The sequence below is a fragment of the Dichotomopilus funicola genome (genome assembly GCF_033296635.1).
Source record: "Dichotomopilus funicola strain CBS 141.50 unplaced genomic scaffold C8A04scaffold_33, whole genome shotgun sequence".
Classification (NCBI taxonomy): domain Eukaryota; kingdom Fungi; phylum Ascomycota; class Sordariomycetes; order Sordariales; family Chaetomiaceae; genus Dichotomopilus; species Dichotomopilus funicola.
In genome coordinates this window covers 71,625-93,742 of record NW_026944054.1, presented here as the reverse complement: position 1 = coordinate 93,742, position 22,118 = coordinate 71,625, and the positions used below count along the sequence as shown (strand labels likewise).

Below are 22,118 nucleotides of genomic sequence, written 5' to 3'. Positions count from 1 at the left end.
GGGGGGGGAGTTATTATCCGGATTGGGGCATTGGTTTGTTTGTTCGGTCAGTATGTCTCTCATCAGGCCGGCAGGCAGTCACTCAGCCTGCCAGCCATTCGTTCAGTCAAGATATCTGCCTAGTGCTGTGTGTCTGCCACGCAGGCTGGCTGTCGGGCAGTCAGTCAGTCAGTCAAGCAAGCTAGCAGGCAGGCGGTCAGTCAGTTATTACCCAGTAGGGGAAATCACCGAGAAACACCCCGTCCCGGGACACCAGTCGGGACACCCCGGTGGTGGAGGTATGAGATAGATGGATGGGATGATTTGGAATCGAATGTAAGTCACCTCAGGTTACACGTCGACGATGGGTCGATCAGTTGGTCAGGCGACAGAGGCGACTCAGTGAGGACGGCAAACAAGCAATCGGAGTTCTTCCCTCGGGGTTGGTCTCATTAGGTACCTCGGGTTTGTTCCCGAGAGGTTGTTCTTTTGATCATGGGAGTGGTTCGGCCTTGTTTGGGTTCAGGTCTCAGTTAGTCCCCGAGATAGGGGTGATATGACCATACCGAGTGCTAAAAGTCTGGTACAGCTCACGTCTTAAGAATATATCCCCGATCCGTGTAATAAACCGCTTGAAGGTCTTAAGCTGTACATTAATGGATTGCTTCTGTCTTGGGGGCGTCAAACCGCTTATTTTGTAAACTGCTCTGAGGGGGGAGCGGTTGGTTAACCGATTCCGCCTTGCAGGCCGTTCATGAACGGTTTATACTTGGGAAACGTTCATACATGGGAGCCGGGAATTTTCCTAACCCGCGAATTAACGGTTGTCAGGAAGGGAAAAATATATCCGGCTCCTAAAACCCCCATATATACGGTTCAGGATGATGGGTTTCGTCCCGATCGGGTGGTTGTCCAACCGTGTGTGGGCAACTGCGGGAGGGAGTTTGAAAGCAGGGAACCACTTTTGGCCGTGCGAGGCTGGGGAATGTTTTCGGTTATATTCGGGAATAGCATGAGATACACGGTTCCTTTAATTGTATCTGCGAGGTTGTCGCTTTTCTGCGCTTCTCACTTGAAAGATGTTGGCCGGTACCTCATGGGGGACGCGTGTCCTAACCCTAACCCTGACTCGTCGTTTGAGTCGAGACAGGAGCCGAGCTTGGGTCCGACAACTACAAATCCAAACACCTTATCCTCCTGCTCGACCCTTCTTACTGTTTCATTTCCCGAACTTGTAGCTGCGTTGCCTCTCACCATCTATTGAGCCAGATCACTCCCTAAGTACGGATTGAAACTCTGCAAAGGTCAGCGGGCTTTCATCCGACCGGTCAAAAAATGTCGACGCATTCATCGATACAACGAAACGCTAGCACAGCCGCCATCAAAAATGCCCTGGGTTGAAATCAAATCCCCTAGTTAAGTGACCTGCCAGTAACCCTAACCCTTGCCTCAGCGGTCCTCATCCTTCCATGAATCACGAAGTTAGGTATTTTCGTCCAAACCCAAGTCTAGAACCACCACAACAAAGATCTCGACAACAACAAATGAGTCAACCGGCCCTCTCACCCGACCCATAACTCACAAAAACAGTCGCCAGCATAAACCCCCAAGAAACCCTCAAGTCAACAATAGCGACACAAACCCCACCAGGGTGTCTAAACAACCACCCTTTAATTCCCCTAACGCCCAGGGCCCGTTCCAGCCGTGCAAACCTCCCAGCCAATCATCCCCCACCCGCCATCGTCAAAAAGTTTCAAACAAAGTTTTTGGCGCGCCTGCTCGCCTGGCTGTTCAAGCTGTCCATGGCGTGAGCGGGCGTGAGCCCGGGGTTGCGAGCACCAAGACGCGCAAAACATCCGTTTCTCAATCCTGATTGGCCAGAGCTGTTTTCTGCCAGCCGCCGAAGGGTGGGTGGGGCAGCCCCCGGCACTGCAAAGCGCAGGGCAATGCAGGCCTTCCGATTGGGGCTGCTGTGGGCTGCCGCGGGCGGCTGCTGAAGTCCGCCTAAGCCTGACCCGCAGGTTTGGGTGCGACACTGTCAGGGGAGCTGTCGTGCTAGTGTGGAGCTGGGTGGTTCGAGATCCCTGGGAAGCGAGAGCAGAAAATAGGAACGGGCTTTCTGGGCGTCGAATGGATGGTGGGTGCTGGCATCAGGCATGTCGTGCAGGGCGTGGTGAAGGCGCTAAGGTGACGGGCAAGACGGGTTCGCGTTTGTTTGAGGTTACGGTGGCAGGGATGGGGAGTGGGTATTTCGAGATCGGGAACGGGTTCTGGACCGTTGTGTCCGCGAACGAGAAGGTGAACGTGGGAAGGTGGACGCGGAACGGGAACGGGTAACGGGTTCATAAAGGTGTGGTGTCCCACGCGAAGCTGGAGTTGGGATGGTTTCTGTTCTTCAACATCATTTGCATTTGCCATTTTGTTTCCTAGTTTCCTAGGTCTTTTTATTTTTTTCCTTTTTTCCTCTGTTTCCTAGTTTCCTATTTCCTAGGTCTCGTCTCGTCTTGTCTATCGTCTCTCGGGTCTGGTCTCCGGTTTCTTACGACTCCAAAAAACATATCACGACATCTTTTCCTTGGACTCTCGATTTCCTAACCAACAAGATTTCTTTGGTTTCTTTCTCACTCTCCATCTCAACGCTACGAACGTCAACGACAACACAACACTTTCTCCTTTGGGTCCCGGCAGTTGATCTGTCCTCTCACCCATTTCCCCGTCTCATTCTCGCACCAGCCGGTGTGAGACCCAATCGCCCACCATTTCCGCCAACGCTTCGTTCCCGCCTCCCCCGACGGTCCCGCTTCCGCTTCCCAAAGCGCGGTTCCCTCTCCGGACAGCCAGTGCGGAACGACCCTCGCTCCAGCTCGTCACCAACTTTGACGCACCCGAGGCGATCAAGATGCGGTTTCAATCGCCTCAGCTGGGCGCCATGGGCGTGACGTTCACGATCATGCGGGCTGGCCAGGTAGCGTCGCTGATTGCGGCCATTGGCATGTGTGCCAATTTCATTAGCAACATCGCGACGGCTGAGCATAATCCGCCTGCTGAGCTCGTTGGGACGCTCACAGTGGTAGGTTTGGTCTCGGAGATATTTAAAGTAAGACATGACAGCTAACGTGAGCAGGCCGTGACATCCGTAATCTACGTCGCCATCACATACATCCTCTACTACGACAACATGCTCCCGCTCCTCCTAACCGCCATCCTCGACAGCCTGCTTCTCATCGCCAGCATCGTCGTGGCCGCCCTCCTCGGCAAACCCCTCTCGTCACTCAACTGCAGCATCCTCTCCACGGAATCCGCCCTGGCCGCCAACCCGTCTGTGATGTCTTCAGGCGGCCTTCCCTTCGCCGGCACAGTCATCACCCAAACCCTGCCCTACCCTTCCTTCGTGGCCCTGGACCAGGCGACCTGCTACGAGATCAAGACAGTCTGGGGCCTGTCCATCGCGCTGTGCGTGCTCTTCGGTTTCTCCGGGCTGGTCTGTGTCGGCCTGTGGCACCGTATCCGTCGCGAGGCGGCTGCGGCCGAGCCGAAGGATATCGAGTTTGAGGGTTAGGGGCGCGCGGGCACCACTGGGGATGAACAGGCGAAGAAGAATAGGATCAAGCTCAACAAGCCGCCGCAGGAGCGCTGGAATTGTGCGCCGGCGGTGCCGGGTGAGCCTGAGCCTTACTTCCCGCCTCCCCCGGTGGTGCCCATTCGTGAAGGACGCCCTCGAGTTCGTGGTCTGCAGCCGTATGACGGGAGCAACTTTGACAGCAGCAGCAACATCGACCGCAACATGGACAGCAGCAACCCGGTTATCAAAGTTGACGCCGCAACGACAACCACTCCACCCCGACTGAGCTGCGACTCGGAGGACTCAACGATCATGGTTGACAGAACCAACAGTCCACCTCAACCCCGGGGTCTCCGTCCCCCGCCGCCCATCCACACCCGTCTGCCGCGTACCACCGGCCAATCCGACAGCACACCCAGCCCCGAAACCGAAGACGGCATCTCCCCTCTTCTATCCCGGGCTCCTCCTCTACCTCTGCCCATCTCCAACCTCAAGACGATGACCACCACCACCACGACAACAACCACAACCACCACAACCGCTGCCTCAAGCAACACCGCAGTACCACTCCTCCCACGCCTCGCCATCCCAGGCACCATGGCCACAACCACCGGTCTCCCAACCATCCTCTACCCTGACACAGCTACAACCCCGTCCCCAATGCCATACTCCGCATCCGTCTACTCCCCCTCCGCAGACGACACCACCCCGCCAGAACACAAACGCATTCCCCGGCCATCTCAATCTCCAACCTCCCCCTTAACACCGTTAACCCCGCTCCGCGCGCTATCCACCCTTGTCGCGAACCGGTTTCACGGCCATCGCAGTGTCCGAGACCTGACAAAAAGGACGACAAGGAGAAAAGCTGCGCCGCCGCCGATTGTGGTCGTTCACCCCCCCGCTGCGAGAGAGACATTCATTGGGAAGGAGAGTGCTGGGGAGGTGGAATCGGCTAAGGGGAGTATTTGCTACTCTGCCGGAGCTGGTGCTGGGGGGTATCAAGATCATGAGCAGGGGTATGGGGGGGTGAGTCCGGATGGGGAGAAGGGGTTGGGGTTGGGGATTTCAGGGGTTGGTGGCGGTGGGAGTGGGAAGAGGAAGAGAAAGACGGTGTGGGGGATGGTGGTGGAGGGCTGGTGGGATTTGGGGTTGTTGGATCGGATGGGGACTGTTAGACGGAAGAGGTGATTACTTGGCTGCTTTACTTCTGGGTTGCTTGTGAGACTTGCTTGTGAGACTTGCTTGTGAGACTTGCTTGTGAGGGGCATGTGGGCGTTTGGTGGTGGATTTAATGGTTCAAAGACAGGATGGTGGAAACAAGTGGTGGAAACAACATTGGGGCAAACAAGATTGGTGGCTCAAAGCCGTAATGGTTAGTGTCTAGAGTGACTGGGCTGGAATGGGGAATGGCTGGGAGACTGATTGTGCTGGATAAAAGTACTTCGTAGACGATATCAGCTGCTCACAACTTCTGTCTTCGCTGTCCCGCGTCATGAACCCGCTAATCCATGTTACAGGGGCTTGGCATCGGGCCTGTGAATTTAACAAAACCCGGCTCTCAATGTGAATTTTAGTATCCGTAGCCTTATTTAGACTAGATTACTGCGCTGTTACCGTTAATACAATGAATATCGATCATTAACTGATAACACGGAATGAGAAAAAATAAAGTTGCAACTTATTTCTTTCTGGCAGTGATGGGTTTCCACGAACTAACCCCATTAAGCGTATCCTAAGTGTCATTACCCCAAGGGGAAGAGACGCAAGAGTCGAGAAATTAAAGGAGGATTCCGCCGCTCTCGCTCCAAGCAAAGTCTCATTTCGCGGCCGAGAGGGGAGTTTTTAGCTAAGGTAAGAAAGCAATCGAAACCCAGGACATGTATGTGTTGTTGTATTTACGTAGATAAAGTAAAATCGGACCGTTTACCTGAGAATATTACGACCTCACGCCTCGCGTCCATGACAAGCCTCATCTTATCCTCTCATCCCTCGCCCACTGGTCTTCCGAGTGCCCATGCAGCCTTCGCAAGTACTTATTAAAGTCTCCAACAGTCGCCAGGGCCTGGCTGAGGTGGCTCCAGGCGAACGTTTCCTTCTTGAAAATGGCAAGCTGGCGCGCCGTGTTAAAGACATTGCGAATCTGGCGGCCGTTCATCTCGTGACTGGCAAGCTCATCCATGTGCGCCCGCAAGTCGTCCATGTCAACCTTCTCCACGTTGCCCTCGATGCCGGTGCTGGCGATGTTGTCAGGGTTCTCAGTGTGCAGCATGTCGAAAAAGTTTTGCCAGACCCGGCGCCGTGAGGCGTTGAGGGTATCGTAGTGTAATGCCACTTGGATCCGAGAGGTAAACGCGGCGTCGAAGATGCCGATGCGGTTGCTGGTTAGGACGAGGATGCCCTCGTAATACTCGAGAGTTCGAAGAAAAACTATTTACAATCGAGGGAAGAAAAAGGTCGTGGTGAGATACTTATGTTAAAGGTTCTGAACGAGGGGAAGGTCACCATACCAGAGACGAGACTGTTGCGTTCGAGGTCTGCAAGTGATCTTTCTTCGAGGAATACATCTGCCTCATCCAGAAGAAGGACTACGATTGGGTCGTCGTCAAGATTGGGGCGCCGAAGAAAGTCAAGGCAAGAGAAGTCGGTCACTTACCGCAGTTCCATCTCTTTCCAAGCATGAGAACCACCTGTAAATAGTTCTCGACCTGCTCAGGCTTTGTGCCAATATCGCCACATGTGACGCTGTAAAGGGGCATTTCGGCGAGCTCCGCGACACTGAAAGCAACTGGTGTCAGCATGCGGGGTTCTTGTGGGAAACGAGGAGAATGTCAATTTACCTCTCTGTTGTCATTTGTTAGTAATTGCACGTGCGCAAGGTAAGTAGTTGGTTGACGTTGTGTCTTTGATCCACGTACCGGCTGTCAGCGTCTTCCCTGTGCCCGGCCCCCCATGCAACAGCATAATAAGCCCGTTTCCCTTGCCCACGATCAAATCATCCCGCATACCGTTGAGCATGTGGCGTCCCTCCGATCTGGATTGTGGCGCGCGCACCATCCCCAGTGACTTAACGATGTCTTTGATTTTATGTGGGAGGACTAATCGATCGAACGCTTGTTTATTCCACTCTACAGGTTTGATGTTGTTGATCAGGAGGGAACCTAGATCAAAAACGAATAAACTAAAAAAAAGTGAAAGAAGACGAAAAGGAATAAAGGAGAACACATGAAAGGTCCAAAGGCATAAATCGGGCCATCGGTAGTTTAAAACAATAACTAATTATTTTAAACAACAATACTGTTACCATCGGGATATCAGGCTTTAAACAGCGATTCGAGTTATAACCATAAAAGTCTGTTCCAATTTGATACAATGTTTATTGATGGGACTTGGATTTGTTCAGGTCTACTATGTTTTTTGGCCATAACTAGTAATTAGATGACAAAGATGCAGGAGTTAATTAATATAGGGTGATTGTTCCCGGCCTTTTTGTGATTGATTATTTGTAATTAATTATACACACTCCAATGGGACTGTAATTACGTCTGGGAATCAAACAAGGTAATTACCTCTGCTAGATGTTGTCATTAATTACCTGATCATCCTTGTCCATATCGCCAGCAGCAGTGGGCTCACCACACAAACGCAGACTATATCTTCTACGCTATTCACTTTCCCATTTGCTTCACCTCCCCTGCACAAGATTCATCTGCGAACTCGACTTCCTCGCCCTCTCCCCCAACTCCACATCCACCATCTCCCCCCCACCAGGCCTCAAAAACGGCCTAGCATGTCCCGTAGCAGCAGCAGAAGCAGCACCACCCCCCCAAGGTGCCGGCCCCATCCTATCATCCCCTCCTTCCCCATCATCACTACTCTCATTCCCAGCGGCCCGTTCCGTCCTCTGCCGCCTTATAATCGCCAAATCCTTCACATGATTCGCCGCCTTCAACTTCTCCAAATTCTTCTCCCTCCTCAACACCTCCGCTCTCATCGCCCCCGTAACCGTTCCCTCCCTCTCCCTCAACCGATTCGCCCTCGCCCTCATCTCCCTCCCAGCCACATACATCCCCGTCTTAACCGCCAACCACGTACTCGTCGTATTCCACGCATAACTCGTCACACTCCGCAGCAGCAACACAACACTATTCGTCATTAACGTGCGGGAGAAGGCGAGCAGGAAGGAAACGACGATGATGCCCGTGGAGATGGGGAACATGAGGCGGAGGAGCTCAGAGAGGGTAAGGTGGCCGTCGTTGAACTCGGCTGCGTTCATGCCGAAGACGGAGGCGCAGAAGGAGAGCGGGAGGAAGATGATGGTGACGATGGTGAAGATCATGATAGAGCGGCTTTGATTGAAGGTGAGATTGGCTTGTTTGACGGCTTCGCGGGCTTCGATTACGCCGGCTTGTTGTTGTTTGAGGGTGAGGAGGTCTTTGAGCTGGGGGATTGGGTTAGTTTATTGATGGTTGACGGTGTGTTTTGTGTGGGGGTAATTATGGGATTGGGGGAAATAATCAGGGGATTGGGCTTACTGCTGTAGATGTGTTGCGGGCGTTGCTGTCCAAGGTATGCAGTTCCGATATTCGCTGGGAATGGTCTTGGAGCAGCATTTCCGCATTGGTGAGTGTGTATTGGGCGTTCTGAAAATGGGCTGTCACCCTAGAATCTGGGTTGGTTCTGTCGGTAAAAGCATCAGGGGGGAAATACCAAGGAGATGAGCCATGAGCCGCAGCCGTCTGATGTGCGCGGATCGCAGGAGCTAGGGAGCGCCGGACGTGTTTGACATAGCAGTCCAGGACTGTCTGCTGCTGCTCTTTTATGCTACGGATGATGTGAAGTTCGTCGATGATGTCTTTCACCTCCTTAAGTAGCTCACCCTCCGGATTGATGTTCAGCAGTTGGTTTTGTGAAGATCCGTCTGAGGCCGTATGGCGCTCTCGCTTGTAATCTCGGGAGGCTAGATTGGTGTAAATAAGGAACTGGTCAAACGCCGCAGTCTGTTTGTAGGTGAGGTCATTAATGGCGGCGTTGAAAAGCTCAACGGGATTTGGTTGTTTGGTGTTGATCTTGGTGCAGTCGAAGAATACGCGCGAAACCTCGTCAATGATGATGGAGGCGAGATCATACGCAGACGAAACCCCCCCATGATCCAAGTGACAAAACCGCCTTTCCAGACACTTCTGGATGTCGGAGTTATCTGGTCGGTTTCCGCCCCAACTTCGGGGGAAGCAGGCGAGTACCGTCTCTGCTATGTGTTAACTCCGGATCGGTAATTACTTAGCAACAATAGGACTCCACGTACGCTCATCAAGCACCCACATCCACAGCTGGTCGACCATAAGAAGCCGAGCAGTCTTGCAGACATCCTCGTTGCACTGCTGACATTTCCCGGGCAGCAAACACTTGTGCGGCTTTGGGGCCGTTCCTCGATACACGACTTGATCTCTGTCTCGTGTACCGGTGCTCCGGAGCGCACCATAGTACGCCTGGTCGAGTGTTCTCCGCGGGTGAAGCGGGGGGTTTTCGTGTAGATATCTCATAGTGAATTGCTCATCCACGTGTGAATCCATAGCCTCCATCAACGCGGCGGCCGTACGGAAGACTTGGCCGACAGCTGTGCGTCGATCAACATTGCCAAGTCGATTGGTAGATCGTTCGGGTGGAGGCGCAGCCGGCATTGTTAATGTCTGGTGGGTGTCGGTACGTCCCAGCCGGTTTTGGGCTTGCTCGATAACGTCTGCGACGGAATGCAGATTTTGTTTGCTGGCTTCTTTGGCGACTTCAGCGGATCGAACGCGCCCACGGTCGGTTTCCCAATGCAGATATGGCATGTACAAGACCATATTCTGATGGATCGACCCTCGCGTGTTGCTGCTGGGGATGCCAGCGCAAAATGGCCGCATATGCCGTGCATGGACTTGCGAGGAAGCATCGAAATGCCGTTGCCCATACCAGTAGCTCGGCTTGAGGATGGCTTCAGTCTTGGAGTTGACCCTTCGAAACTCGCCATCATGAGAGAGTCTGTCTGGACTCGGTCGTTGCTCGCCGTAGTAGCGCGCGATGATCTCTTCGACCCACGACATGTTGTTCGCGGGGAGGTGGAAATACCGGATAACGTCTTGATCCACGGGTTGCATGATCGGGTTAAGGTTCGGATCGTCTGCTATCAAATCTGCGACGGTAAAGCCCTGGTCAGGGAAATGGTTGTCGAGATCTGCTGCATCTTGTGGCAGCCCGTCCCGGAAATACACAACAGGCGCTTTGATTTGGTGGTCGATTACCGGACGCCCGCTGACAAAACCTGGCATCTTGGGGGTTTGTGACCTTGAATATCCCGGGCGCGGAGATTTGGTGTACTGGGCGTTGGGGCGCCCATTTAGAGAAGTCCACTGGCCCATTGCTCGTTTGAACTCCTGAAGTCTCGTGCCCGCGGTCGAATGTCGGTCCGTCGTCTCGAGACGGCTCCGGAACTCGGCCGTCTGCTCGTTGGCGCGAGTAATCATCTCTTGTTTTTCTGGTGGGAGGTTGGCGAAAAACACGTCCCGTTTTGCAGCCGACAGGCAGCCGTTGAAATGAACCGCGGCATTCGAGCGGCCATCATGGGGCTGGTTGCTCAGGCAGGTCACAGGCCGTTGATAAGGCATGTTGACGACAGTAGCATGGCCAAGGCGCGAGCGAGGTTTGCGGAGACTTGGCTTCTCCACGATACAATGTGAAGAATAACGCAGTTTTACACATTAATTAAGGGATAAGGCAAGATGAGAACGCCAAGTGTCGAAGTCAATGGGACGGCAGGATTCGCGACTTTTGCGGCTCTTTCACAGGGCTGACAGCCAAGCCTCCCGGGTACAGCCCCTATTCCGACTGCAGGACGGACCCCAATGTCACCCACCCCGAGGTCATGTCGCACACAGACACTGGGATCATCAGGCTCGGCCGTCGAGAACGAGGCTCGGAATGGGTAAACCTCTCGCCATGCTGATGTTTAAGATGAAACCGACTTATTTGAGCTGTCGCCACCGAGAAGGTTGTGTTCAAAGAGGAGCGCACCTAATTTACGTCGCTTTTTTTTTTTTTCAGTTTCTGTCCATGCGAATGTCGAAGTCGAGATAAAATTTCGGCTGTTGAACCCACGCCGCTGTGCCGTTCGCTTGCATGTCAGCCAGGGGTATTAGGGTTAGGGTTAGACGCGTCGTCCCACCATATCAGCGGCGTGGAATTCAGCCGCTCCGACAAGCCAATAACTTTTCTTATTTTTAGTTCGGAAGGTGCGAGTGGCTGATTGTTTTGGGTCACCGCGGCGCGGTGAGCCGAAAGTTCCCTTGTTTGTTTCAACACAATGGGGTGAAAGGTTTTGAGTTTCGTCCCGTTCATTACACGTGGCGGAAGCAACGCCGTATTGGGGTCACAAGCAAGTCAGCAAATTTGGTGTTTTCTCACACCGCGCACGCCACCATGGGTTCCGGCCTCCTGGTATTCCCACGGGAGCTGATGGAGCAAGTCGTGCAAAACTTGCCAGCCGAATCCATCCACAACCTTCGATTGGCGAGCAAAGGTCTGAGCATCGCGACAACCGGTCCGCATTTCTATAGCCTGATCCGACGCCAAACCATAAACCTAACGCCGAAAAGTCTGGATTCCTTGGAAGCGCTCATTAAATATGATGCGTTTAATCACAAGGTTCGTCATGTGCGAATCATGGCCGAGACCTTTGCGGTTGCCTCGCTAGAACATATCCTCGCCACAGGGAAGACCTCCCCCCCAGAAATGGTGTTAGAAAATTGGCTCGGAGGTGACTCGGTCGTCCAATTGCGGTGGCCGTTGGTGCAACTTGGCGAAGAAGAGTTGCGGAAAAGAGCCGATGATCTGTCTTGGATGAAAGCGCACCTCGAAACACACGAAGAGTTATTGACATCCGAAGAGGGTGAGCAAGAAGTGGTTAACCGGTTGGTAGCGATATTCCAACAACTCAAGGATCTGTCACTAGACACCATAGAGCTCGACGCTCGCTTCGTCAGCGGCCCGCGATCATACTCTCGCCCGGTGGCCCGTGAGATGGTGGATCTGGACCGCCAGCTGCTATGGGCACGAGCCTCACAGCTTTACCGGCTTACCTTGACGGCATTGGCACGGAGTCAAGTGGCCGTCCCCAACCTGCAAATTCTCTCTCACGCCGCCGGATGCAGCATTCCGTCATACGACATTACTGCAGGGATTCCCGGCTTGCTAGCGAATAACGCAGGAGTCGCTTTAGCTGGTATCAAGCAGTTGGCCTTCAGTTTTTCCAATCGCATGGATCACGGATGGGAACGGCTAGAACGCGTGTACGGCCCGGACGCTGGGAAAAGAGAGAGGCGACGGCAGCGTCTGCAGTGGGCGGAGATCTGGGACGACGTCTACTGGTCGGATCTACACGGGGTTGCTTCGGAGCCAGGGTCGGACTCGGGACAAAACACCGATGACAGCGACTGGGATTCGGATGATTCAGAGTACGACGCACGTATTGCAGCCGATAAAAATTCTGAGATCCGTGGCCGTTACTCGGACATCGCCGTCCAGGCTATCTGCCGCGATAACTTCCCCGGCTTCGCACAGCTTTTGCAACAAATGCGAAACCTCGAGTCCTTGGACGTACACATGTATCAGACTCTGGTGTACGAGTCCAACGAAGGACGTCCGATGTATCATTATTACTACAAAGTGTTCAACAACGTAATCGACCAGGGGTTACGATTCCAGCACCTCAAGCATGTGGCCCTCTCCGGCCTTTGGTTGCGGCCCGACTCTCTGGTGGCTTTCATGCAAGGACACCCACAGGTCACATCGCTCGAGCTGCAAAACGTCGGCATCCCAATGTATGTTTCCGGTCAAACGTCCTGGGGCGTGGCTTTGGCCGAACTGGCACAGGATGCAGTCGCCCAACGCTCGGCTCTGGCGAGCGTGTTCTGTTCGTACCTAGGCAGCGAGCCCCAGGTGGGTGGTGCGATCTCTCCAAATTCGCACAACTTTTTGCGGGTCGGTGAACCTATCCGAGACGAGTGGCTTCACCGCGGGTGGGTGTCGCGGTGGCAAAAGGGGGTGTTCTTGTCCGGTCGTAGAGTGCTGAGAGACGAATTCACCCTCGAGGATGCTTTTGGGCAAGGACGGTCAAGCCGGAGGGGCGGTCTTGTAGATGTACCCGACAGCCGTTCGTGGGGGATGGTGGAAGCTCAGTGGGAAGATCGGTATGGGAAAAACTATCACTGAAATACGGCAGCGAATTAGTTTGCATCTTAATAATTGATCGATTAGTCAGATGCAACGAGCCATCTCAGCCACGGCGCCATTTCTTCAAGGTCCGCTTCCCTCTGGCGGGTACACAACGATCTTGTCCAAATCCGCCCCCTTATAATCAAACCCATTCCACAACCCCCCAACCGTGATCGTATTGCCCTTACCCTCCTTCAGCGTCAAAAGCAGCGGCGTCGAAATAATTACCCCCTTGTTCGTATCCCTCTGGAACAAAGTTTCCACCTTCTCGGTGCCTCCATTAACAATCACACTCGCAACTCGCCGCAGCTGCCACGCGCCCCCAATCCGGTCCGGCGATCCTCCCGGCTGGTCACCAAACCCCATATCGTCCGTGTTCTGATAATAAAACGACACCCACTGCGGCTTACCCGTGCCCTTGATGTCCTCGAAAGTCACCGTACTATCATTTCCGTAGATCCCGGTTGCAATGACGCCCTTGCTGGCGAAGTTCGCTTCTTGCTTGAAGGCATTCCCAGCTGTCTTCGCATCGGCCGCCAAGTAAGTCGTCCCCTTAACGGGTGCCCACTCACCGGTCTTCACATCCAAGTCATACACGTCATGCCACTCCAATTCCAGCGTCTTCTTCTTGTCGTCAATTTCCATAGGCAGCCAGATGTAGCGGCTCTCCCACAACGAGTTAGAGTCCCACTGATCACCGAGGTAGAGATACGTCTTCTTCTTCGTCCCCTTGATCGTCAACGTAAACCCCGACTGGGAGTTAAACGTCCGGGTGTTAAGCGGCGCTACCGTGAACGGCTGCGACCAAGGCCCAGCCAGGGAGTCAGCGCGGAACGCGACTACATTGTTGGGGCGGTATCCTGTTTTGTGGCTCATCAGGGCGTAGTAACTCTTGTCCGTCTGCACGATGGAGGGGGCTTCAAGGTCGAACTTGTCGAACCGGTGGACAACCTTTTCGAGTGCGGTGGTGTCCTCATTGTAGGCCGAGATGTAGACATCCCGACCGTCTCGGCTGTCACCGTTGGAATACAAGGCGTAGGATCGGCCGTCTTTGTAGTCGGTGAACAGGCCGAAGTCTTGGGACCAGTTGCCTAGCGGGGCGGTTGCGCTGTCGAAGGTGTAGGGGCCGGAGATGTTAGGGGAACGGGCCAGGCCTTGGAGAAGGAGACCGTAGGTCGAGTTGTCGGCGTGCCACCAGAGCTGCGTGGAGTGTAAGTCATTCTTCTCTACTCGCTTTTGAGATGATGAGATGGGATTTTGCATGTTTACATGGTATTCCTTCGTAGACTCGCTGTAAACCACCTTGGGCCGTTGGATGATGTTCGATGGGGAGATGTAGGGGTGATCTGCGATAGGCTCTGTTTGAAACGATTAGTGCCCGGAAAGAACTAATTACCTAGTGATGAAAACGATGACGAGGCCAAACTAACCGAGAGCAAGTCCATGACTCTTCCAAGTTGCGAGATCATCGGAGCTGTACACCGAGACCCCTCCGCCTTCAATCTGGCCCTCGACCTTGTATTCTCCAAACAGCCAAAACTTGCCCGTGTCTTGATCAACAGTGACACATCCCGCATGGGCATTGACAAGGTTTCCGTCGGTATCGTGCCATCGCCCGCCAGGCACAATGTACTTGGCGGTTGAAACACCGAGTAGAAGATACAAGGCAGAAATCAAGGACATGGTCGAATTACTGATCTTCATGTTGTGGTCTGAACGACAAAATCACGTCGTTGACAGCCCACTGATACCACGCCGGCTAATTATACGCAGGTTTGGAGCGTTGCCTTTTCCATACCCTTGGCGATCCGGGGCCCTTTAACCCGAGGCGATCTCTCCCCGCATTCCATCATCAATTACCCCTTTCTAATTCTCCGCAAGGTACGGGCACCATTTGGGTGGTCTTTTACCTGGTTCGTGGGGCGGTGGCTTGGCGATGGAAATCGAATCCCGTCAAAGCCATCGAATTGTGAAATATTAAGTCTCGCTGTTCCGATTCTCAACTTTTGCAATTAATTAAGGGCCCTAACGAGATGTGGAACTGACCTTCCCTGATAACCAATTGACCGTAAGTACAGTAAGGATACTGGGTATCTTGAGAGCTCAATGTACCCATCCTCAAGTAGGGTTTCATCATAACGTTTCTGCTTAATTATTGATCGGCTGGTACCTTAATATGGGAGCGCGATCCAGATTGCCGTTTATCCTTCTGCACGATTGCAGCTGATCTGCGAGAGCCCATTTTCTAGAACAACCTTATTGACATAATTACTTGGCTCTAATCTATGGGTTTGTTCTAGCAATCTGCTTCCAATTTACATCGTTAAAAGATTCGTATTTTGCTTCAATGCCGTATAAGATACAATGAGACTCACATCATCACTTATCCTCAACGCGGTACTGTGTGCAGCAGTACCGCCAGTCCCCCGCCAACAAAAGCCACCGGCGTTCTTCCTCGCCGGTGACTCCACTACAGCCTCAAATGGTGGCTGGGGTGATGCTTTCCTAACAGTGCTAGAAGGCGGTGCCACCGGCCAGAACGAAGGCCGGAGTGGCGCTACGACGGTCTCTTACATCAATGGTGAAGGGGTGGAACTGCTTCAAGGTTTGGTCACGGATAACACAGACGACTACGACTGCTACGTTACTCTGCAATTTGGACACAATGACCAGGTAAGACATCCCTGTATTCCTCCTTCTTATGCACCAAGTATCGAGAACAATGTAGCTAAATTGAAACCCTCAGGCATCCACAGCCAACATCACAATGGACCAATTCCAATCCAACCTGCAATTCATGTCCGAAAAAATCACCGCAGCGGGCGGGACACCCATCATCCTGACACCCCTCACACGCCGGACCTTCACCAACGGCACTCTCGACGACAGCCTTGCCAATGTCTCCGAAGCCTCTCGTAAAGCAGCACAGGCCGCAGGTGTCCCAATGCTCGACTTGAACGCGGCCTCTAAGGCGTATGTACAAGCTATTGGATCGTCTGATGCCGACACTTACAACCTCGCCTTTGGAGATTGGACGCATTTGAATGAGCACGGCGCTACGGTATTTGCACGGATAGTGGCTGATTTGGTTGAGGAATGGAGGTTGGCGTTTGATGGGTACATTACGCCTGATGAGGAGTTGTCGGAGAAGATCAAGGAGGGTATTTATGCATGATGTCTGGAATCGGGGTGGCGAGATTGTATGTACATACATACAGCGGTTCAGCAAAGGCTAAGGGATCCTACTATGCAGATTCGATTAAAAAATGGAGCAAAAGTAAAGTCAAAAGAAATGCGTCAGCCGCGAATCGAACGCGGGGCCCATCGATGGCAACGATGGATTTTACCACTAAACCACTGACGCTTTCATATTCGGAGAAATCAATTTTAAGATATATTAACCTCGATGCAACCATCAGGAACCTCTCCCGTTTGTTTGCAATCGTGTGCTTCTGTTTGGACTCTGTGCTCCTGCGCGGACCTTATGAGCGGGACTGTTGCCTCTCTCGCCAAATTCGCTGGCCAGTCACTGGAAAGTCATTTCAAGAGGAAAATCAGGTTCCTCTCCGTTTACCATTCTCCTTTTCAACGATTGTCTCTCGTGAAAAACCCGGAAGAAAATTCCGCATGAAAATGACGCTTGATAACAATTCTTTTCCGTCCCCGCCGATTTCCGAGGGTTTGGGACAGGTATCCATTGTATCGTGGCCCTAGCTGTGTACTCGGGAGTCCTCACTGGACTGGCGATTAACGCCCGCGGTTAATTACGTCGGGAATACCCGAGTTTGAGGTCGAGGAACCAAAACCCGGCATGTACTCCGAAAATTACTCTATAATTAGTCCTTTCACATCAACACACTCTTCTGTCTGGAGTCTTTGAGTCTAGCCATGATACCACGCTTGGCTATTCGTATTCCCCCTTTCCCGTTTTTATTTTCAGCATTTGTGTAACGTTAACACCGTGACTCTTCGCCGCCGGGTGAAAATTAGTGACCAATTTGGAAGGACGGATCGGGCGATGCTACAGTCTAGGCTCGGGTTGAGGACGGAAGGATTTTGCCAAGCCCCCCGGGTGAGATTGAAAAAAATGCATAGAAACCGCGGCGCGCCCCCGATCGTGAGAAACGAGTTGGCGTTCTCATTCACTCGTTCAAACAATGGCAGTATTTTCAAAAATCGGCCCCTTGCTGGCCCTGGCCGGTAGCCTGCCCGTGAGTGCCAGTATCAACTTCAGCGGCTTCGCAGGCTATGGCGAAGCCTTTTCCGGGCGTGTGGGTCCGTTCGATTCCAACTCGACCGCGTTCCTCGATGCCGTCGCGGCCTCCAACTCCACGGGCCTCTTCAAAATCCCTGGGTACGATGTCTCCAAGCCATTCCCAGGCAAACCTATCGACGGCTGGACCATTCGCCTCGCGGCCATCGACCTCTCCGAGCCATACAAATACGCCGGGGATCCCTCCAACCCACTCTCCCAGTACGACCCAAACTTCGCCATTCGGGGCCAGCCCATGATAGGTCACAGCCTCAAGATCCAAGCCCCTGACAGCCTCCTGGAGCCAAACCCGGCCGACAACGGCAAAACAAAAATTGTCAAGACCGACCCCAGCTGGGGCATGTGTCTCTGGGCCTTCGGCCACCCCAACCAGCTCAGCAAAGAACTCTACAACAACCCCACCCAAAAACCGCTCGCTGCCGACGGTTCCTGCAAGGGGTTTCTTTCCGACGCGTGCATCGCTGCGCTCGAGAAAGACGCAGGCGACAGCTACTCCATCGCCGACTCGGCCGAGTCAACCCGCGGGTTGTTCGGCGGGCTGACGACCTGCTCAAGTTTGTCGGTGCCGGATGCGTGCGGTGAGCATGGCCCGGGGAATGCGGGCGGGGAGGTTCCGTCATACGGTGGGGTACCGGTGCGGTATTTGAACGGATCGGTTACGCAGGTCGATGGGTGGGAGTTTGGGTCGGATGCGGGGGAGTTGTATAACTCAACCAAGGACCTGCAGGAGTATTGGGACTCGATGGTGGTGAATTACTGGGTGTTTGTTACCGCGTTGGTCAATGCGACTTTGGACCCTGAGGCGTACGTGAGTGATCGGGGTGAGGCGCTGTCGAGGGTGCATTGTGTTGCGCCGAATGGGGTTGGGACGGGGAAGGCGTTTACATTCTCGGGGGAGGTGAAAGCCTCGGATGGGGGTGATAACACCGGGGGTGGTGGTGGTAGTGCTGGGGGTGGTGATCAGAATTCGACGGAAGCTTGGAAGCCGAGTGGGTTGATTGTAACGTTCTTTACTATGTTGCCGGTTTTTATTCTTGCGTTCGCTTAGTCGGAAAGGTTTTACTTTTAATGAGATAATATGCGATGTTGCTATGCTATGATACAAATTTTATTCAAGATAATTACTTAGTTAGGTAATTTAGATAGTAAAATATGTGAGGGCGTGTCAGAGGGGACATTTGCCGTTTCTTCCGATTGAACTAAGCTTCCCTTCTTTTACATTTTGTGAGGATGGCGTGTAAAACCGTGGCCGGCTTGGTGCTCGCTGGGCACCAATGACGACTTGGTTGCATTGTCATGGTAGTCCTAACAGCTGGAACACAATAATAGCCTCACTTGGTGGGGAAACAACACTTATATAGGTAACAACCCTCGGTATGCCGGCTGACCATGTAATTATGTGCACAATTTTCCGCTGAGTTCCAAGAGTACCTGCTTATGGTACTGCCGATGTTTCAACGCGGTGTTCTTCAGTGATGGCGCCTTCCTTGTCAACAAGCTCCCCTGCATTATATCCGCTCATGCCCTCGGCCGCCACTTTCTGAAAGAGTCTCGGGGGCACGTTCATGGCATACAGTTGATCCAAATGCTCAAACGAAAGTCCTTTCGTTTCGGGGAACAAGTACCAGCCTCCAATGCCAGCTATCAACCCGGTTGCCAGAAAGATAAAGCCGACCTTACCGCCCAAGTTTCCGGCATCGGGGTTGATCATGTAAGGGACAGTAAACTGCATAATCAGGCCCCAAACGGCATTCGTGATCGTGATGAGACCCTGTGTCATCGCCCGGAGTCTGATGGTGGCAATCTCGGACGCCAGGACAAATCCCGTGGCGCCGATGGAGAGCTGGTAGATGAGCGCCCACACATACAGCAGGCCGACAACCCCCCAGCTGGCCTTGGCCTTGTCCGGCACGCACCCAAGGATGCCAATGATCAGAAGCATCAAGCATAGCGCGAATTGGGGACCGACGATAAGGAACCGGCGGCCGTAGATCTCGGTCAGGGGGAAGGCCGCCATGGTGGCGGCCAGCATGACGGCGTAGAGGGCCATGGAGGCGGCGAAGTAGTTGCTGATGCCGATGAGTTCGAAGAAATACGTCGCGTACCCGATCACGAACGTGGCGCCGATCATCTGCTGCGCGGAAGCGGCGAAGATGGCGGTCAGGGTGCGCTTGCGATTGGCCGCGTCGAAGCATTCAGCTGTTCGCTCCACGTTGACGCCTAGGAGTCGCCTGGGAGGCCTTGACTCGATGTTGCCGTGTTGTAGATCGCTCGTGAGGCGGATCTCTTCGGCCATGCGTGACGCTTCGATCTCGTAGAATGTCTGCTCTTTGAAGCCGTAGATGCGGCGCAGCGCCTTTTTCGCCTCCTCTCGCTTGCCGTGGCGGATGAGCCAAGAGGGCGACTCGGGGAAGAAGGGCCAGGCGGCGGTTAGCATCACTAATTCGTTATGGCGTTAGCAAAGCGGTCACCGAGGCCCTACAGAAAAAGACTCTCCGGCTTGATGAGACTTACAAGGGAAAATGTACATGGCGACGACGGGCAGCCACCACTGCCACTTGCCTGAGAGGTGATTGCTGCCCTGCGAGACCACGACGATGGCGAACTGGCCAAAGACGATGCTAGTGTTGAAGAAGCACAGGAAGAAGCCGCGGAGTTCTGGACGACAGGTCTCACCGATCCAGAGGGGTGAGATGGTGAACATCATGCCGATGGCGATGCCGTTGACGCCCCTGCCGGCGAGGTGCGTCCGCCAGTCCGGGGCAAGTTGTTGGAGGATGACGCCGGCGGTCGAGATGAGGGATGCGGCCAAGATCCCCCACTTGCGGCCGTACTTCTCGAGTAGCGGGGCGAAGATGAAGGTGGTGGCGATCTCTGTGGCCGGGGCGATCGAGTTCCAGGCGGAGAGGTAGTGTGCCGGAATCAGGTAGCTGCCGTCGCCCTGTAGCAGTCCGAACTTCTCCTTGAACGCGGGCAGTGCCGCGAGTTGTCCACCTGCTACGATGTCGAAGCCTTGCATTACGACGCCGGAGGAGATCAAAAGCGCTGTTTGTTGTGTCCTCGAGCGTTAGAATATATTCCGGATATGGCAGTCAAGTTATCGTCAGGACTCAGGGGTAGGATTCAGGGGTAGTTTGACTCACCCCAAAGCGCAAATCGCGACTGCGATCTCAGCATCTTCCACTTGTTGTTCGGGTTGACAACCGAGTAGTCGACGCTGTGATGGAATGCTGGTCAGTTTTCCACTCTTGGCTTGTGTTGGGTCAATATGACAAGATACTCTGCTTACCCGTGTATTAGAGCCATTGTGTTAACTCGTTGCTAATAACTCGGGACTCGCGGATTCGGTGATGTTGCAGTTGTGACTTGTCAGTTGCAGCGGTATTCTTGTGCCCTGGTGCGGATGGGCTTAATAACATCGGTGACCATGCCGCAAGTCTGATAAACCGATCTGGTAGAAGCGGGAGGGAGACTTTTATCTCCAGTTCTTCAGATATAAGCACCATGAGCATGGCGAGGTACCTCCAACAGGTTTCCCAAATCCGGCAACCAGCCTTGAGCCAAGAGCCCATGGACGCGTTACGGGTTGACAGGGGTAAAAAAACCATTCCCCGCCGAAACCCTGCTGATCCGGGTTGATCTGGGGGTTCTGGGGGGGACCTGGGGGACCTGGTGAACCCTAGGGACCCAAGACGCCGTCTAGGAGGTGCTCCACAGCGGGCGGAGTGCCCGATACCTTTCAGTCAGAATGCGGTCCAGGCTTGGGTTCCAGCTGAATCGTTAGCGCGGAACTTGCCCCACGTCTCTGCCTCCGTGAGCATGGCTTCCCGCGTGGCCACCGTGGGGTAACAGACCCAGAATTTGCCCCTTTTTTTACACCACCCATTCGGGATTCAGACAAGCCACCACCTCATGTCGCGATGTATTGGTGTTGGGTCGACGGCACCTTGTCTGTAGTTGGTAAATAGTGGGCCAATTCTGCTCGTCTTTTTCTGAGCTCCACCAGCTACCCCGGGTGGCCACCAGTCCCAGGCTAAGAAGACTGGGGGCAGGAATCCGTAGGATAGGGAACACAGTCTCTGGACTTCGCGGAGTTCAACTTAACTCCGCGAAAGATGATCACGGGCAGTTCGACGCCATACTCCACTTAGGTAAGGGGATACATCCAAAAAGATGAGTATGTAAGCATCAACAATATAAACTCCTGGATAACAAGAAGCCCACGGCGTAATTAGGTACCTCATGTATGAACCGGGCCTACCTACCGCACGCACGCTATTGTTTCCCTTTCCCTCGGCTAATCCAGCGCGGGAAAGCGATTCACTGACAAGTTCGGACGGTTCCATTGGCCCATGATCTGCGGGTTTCTCTCTTTTCACCATGGCACACCTGACGTCAACCGAACAACCAGGACGGCGACCCAGAATCCACTTCACTGCAAACAGCTGGATCAACGATCCATGCGCTCCCGGCTACGATCCGCACACCAAGACGTATCATCTCTTCTACCAATGTGAGTTTATCCCCAGAGGCATTGCGCTGCTCGACTAGATAGTGACAAAGACTGACACAATGCCCGTCGCCTTACGTACCTGGTAGGCAACCCGACCAGTTGTGAATGGGGCAACATGTCCTGGGGACACATTGTGTCCCGAGACATGCTACGCTGGACGCAAGCCGACGTGTCCCCGGCACTCATCCCAGACCAAACATACGACGCCCAAGGGGTTTTTACCGGCTGTTGGATCCCTTCCATCGACGAGTCCCACACCGTCTTGCGGGTTGCGTACTCGTCGGTCAAACACCTGCCTTTTCACTGGAGCACGCCGCCATATCCCCGCGATGCAGCTGGCATCGCTATCGCACTGTCTCGTGACGGCGGCAAGACTTGGACAAAATCGGCGCGAAATCCCGTCTTGGTAGGCGAGCCGGCTGGCGTGAGAGTCACTGGGTTCCGCGACCCGTATGTGACGGAGCTGCCTCTGATCCCCTACGCCGCCGAGGGCAAGTCCTGTGAGAGGGGACCTGTACTTTACGGGCTCGTCTCGGGCGGCA

The 22,118-nt window shown here is 53.7% G+C and overlaps 8 protein-coding genes and 1 non-coding gene across 9 annotated transcripts; 4 read left to right on the top strand and 5 right to left on the bottom strand.

Moving 5' to 3' along the window:
* Positions 1–2,878: 2,878 nt before the first annotated feature.
* Positions 2,879–3,538, top strand: C8A04DRAFT_37428 (uncharacterized protein; the record flags this gene model as incomplete). Its single annotated transcript, XM_062783871.1, has 2 exons — positions 2,879–3,049; positions 3,104–3,538. 2 exons carry the CDS (start codon positions 2,879–2,881, stop codon positions 3,536–3,538), a joined length of 606 nt encoding a protein of 201 aa, XP_062636787.1.
* A 1,972-nt stretch (positions 3,539–5,510) lies between these two features.
* Positions 5,511–6,963, bottom strand: C8A04DRAFT_37426 (P-loop containing nucleoside triphosphate hydrolase protein; the record flags this gene model as incomplete). The annotated part of the gene is made up of 5 exons (XM_062783870.1): positions 5,511–5,968; positions 6,049–6,126; positions 6,195–6,326; positions 6,457–6,719; positions 6,884–6,963. 5 exons carry the CDS (start codon positions 6,961–6,963, stop codon positions 5,511–5,513), a joined length of 1,011 nt encoding a protein of 336 aa, XP_062636786.1.
* Positions 6,964–7,223: 260 nt separating this feature from the next.
* On the bottom strand, positions 7,224–10,185 carry C8A04DRAFT_37425 (uncharacterized protein; the record flags this gene model as incomplete). The annotated part of the gene is made up of 3 exons (XM_062783869.1): positions 7,224–7,979; positions 8,074–8,786; positions 8,844–10,185. The coding sequence occupies 3 exons, from the start codon at positions 10,183–10,185 to the stop codon at positions 7,224–7,226; spliced, it is 2,811 nt and encodes a 936-aa protein (XP_062636785.1).
* An 811-nt stretch (positions 10,186–10,996) lies between these two features.
* C8A04DRAFT_12362 (uncharacterized protein) lies at positions 10,997–12,787 on the top strand (the record flags this gene model as incomplete). The annotated part of the gene is made up of 1 exon (XM_062777314.1): positions 10,997–12,787. The coding sequence occupies one exon, from the start codon at positions 10,997–10,999 to the stop codon at positions 12,785–12,787; it is 1,791 nt and encodes a 596-aa protein (XP_062636784.1).
* An 84-nt stretch (positions 12,788–12,871) lies between these two features.
* C8A04DRAFT_37423 (glycoside hydrolase) lies at positions 12,872–14,473 on the bottom strand (the record flags this gene model as incomplete). The annotated part of the gene is made up of 3 exons (XM_062783868.1): positions 12,872–13,990; positions 14,060–14,148; positions 14,221–14,473. The coding sequence occupies 3 exons, from the start codon at positions 14,471–14,473 to the stop codon at positions 12,872–12,874; spliced, it is 1,461 nt and encodes a 486-aa protein (XP_062636783.1).
* Positions 14,474–15,154: 681 nt separating this feature from the next.
* On the top strand, positions 15,155–15,965 carry C8A04DRAFT_28835 (SGNH hydrolase-type esterase domain-containing protein; the record flags this gene model as incomplete). The annotated part of the gene is made up of 2 exons (XM_062780796.1): positions 15,155–15,463; positions 15,537–15,965. 2 exons carry the CDS (start codon positions 15,155–15,157, stop codon positions 15,963–15,965), a joined length of 738 nt encoding a protein of 245 aa, XP_062636782.1.
* A 118-nt stretch (positions 15,966–16,083) lies between these two features.
* C8A04DRAFT_t75 lies at positions 16,084–16,154 on the bottom strand. Its single transcript has one exon. It is a non-coding gene; the product is annotated as a tRNA-Gly (tRNA).
* A 793-nt stretch (positions 16,155–16,947) lies between these two features.
* Positions 16,948–18,111, top strand: C8A04DRAFT_12374 (uncharacterized protein; the record flags this gene model as incomplete). Its single annotated transcript, XM_062777319.1, has 2 exons — positions 16,948–17,625; positions 17,764–18,111. The coding sequence occupies 2 exons, from the start codon at positions 16,948–16,950 to the stop codon at positions 18,109–18,111; spliced, it is 1,026 nt and encodes a 341-aa protein (XP_062636781.1).
* Positions 18,112–18,498: 387 nt separating this feature from the next.
* Positions 18,499–20,369, bottom strand: C8A04DRAFT_28833 (general substrate transporter; the record flags this gene model as incomplete). Its single annotated transcript, XM_062780795.1, has 4 exons — positions 18,499–19,502; positions 19,578–20,108; positions 20,207–20,280; positions 20,353–20,369. The coding sequence occupies 4 exons, from the start codon at positions 20,367–20,369 to the stop codon at positions 18,499–18,501; spliced, it is 1,626 nt and encodes a 541-aa protein (XP_062636780.1).
* Positions 20,370–22,118: the final 1,749 nt, after the last annotated feature.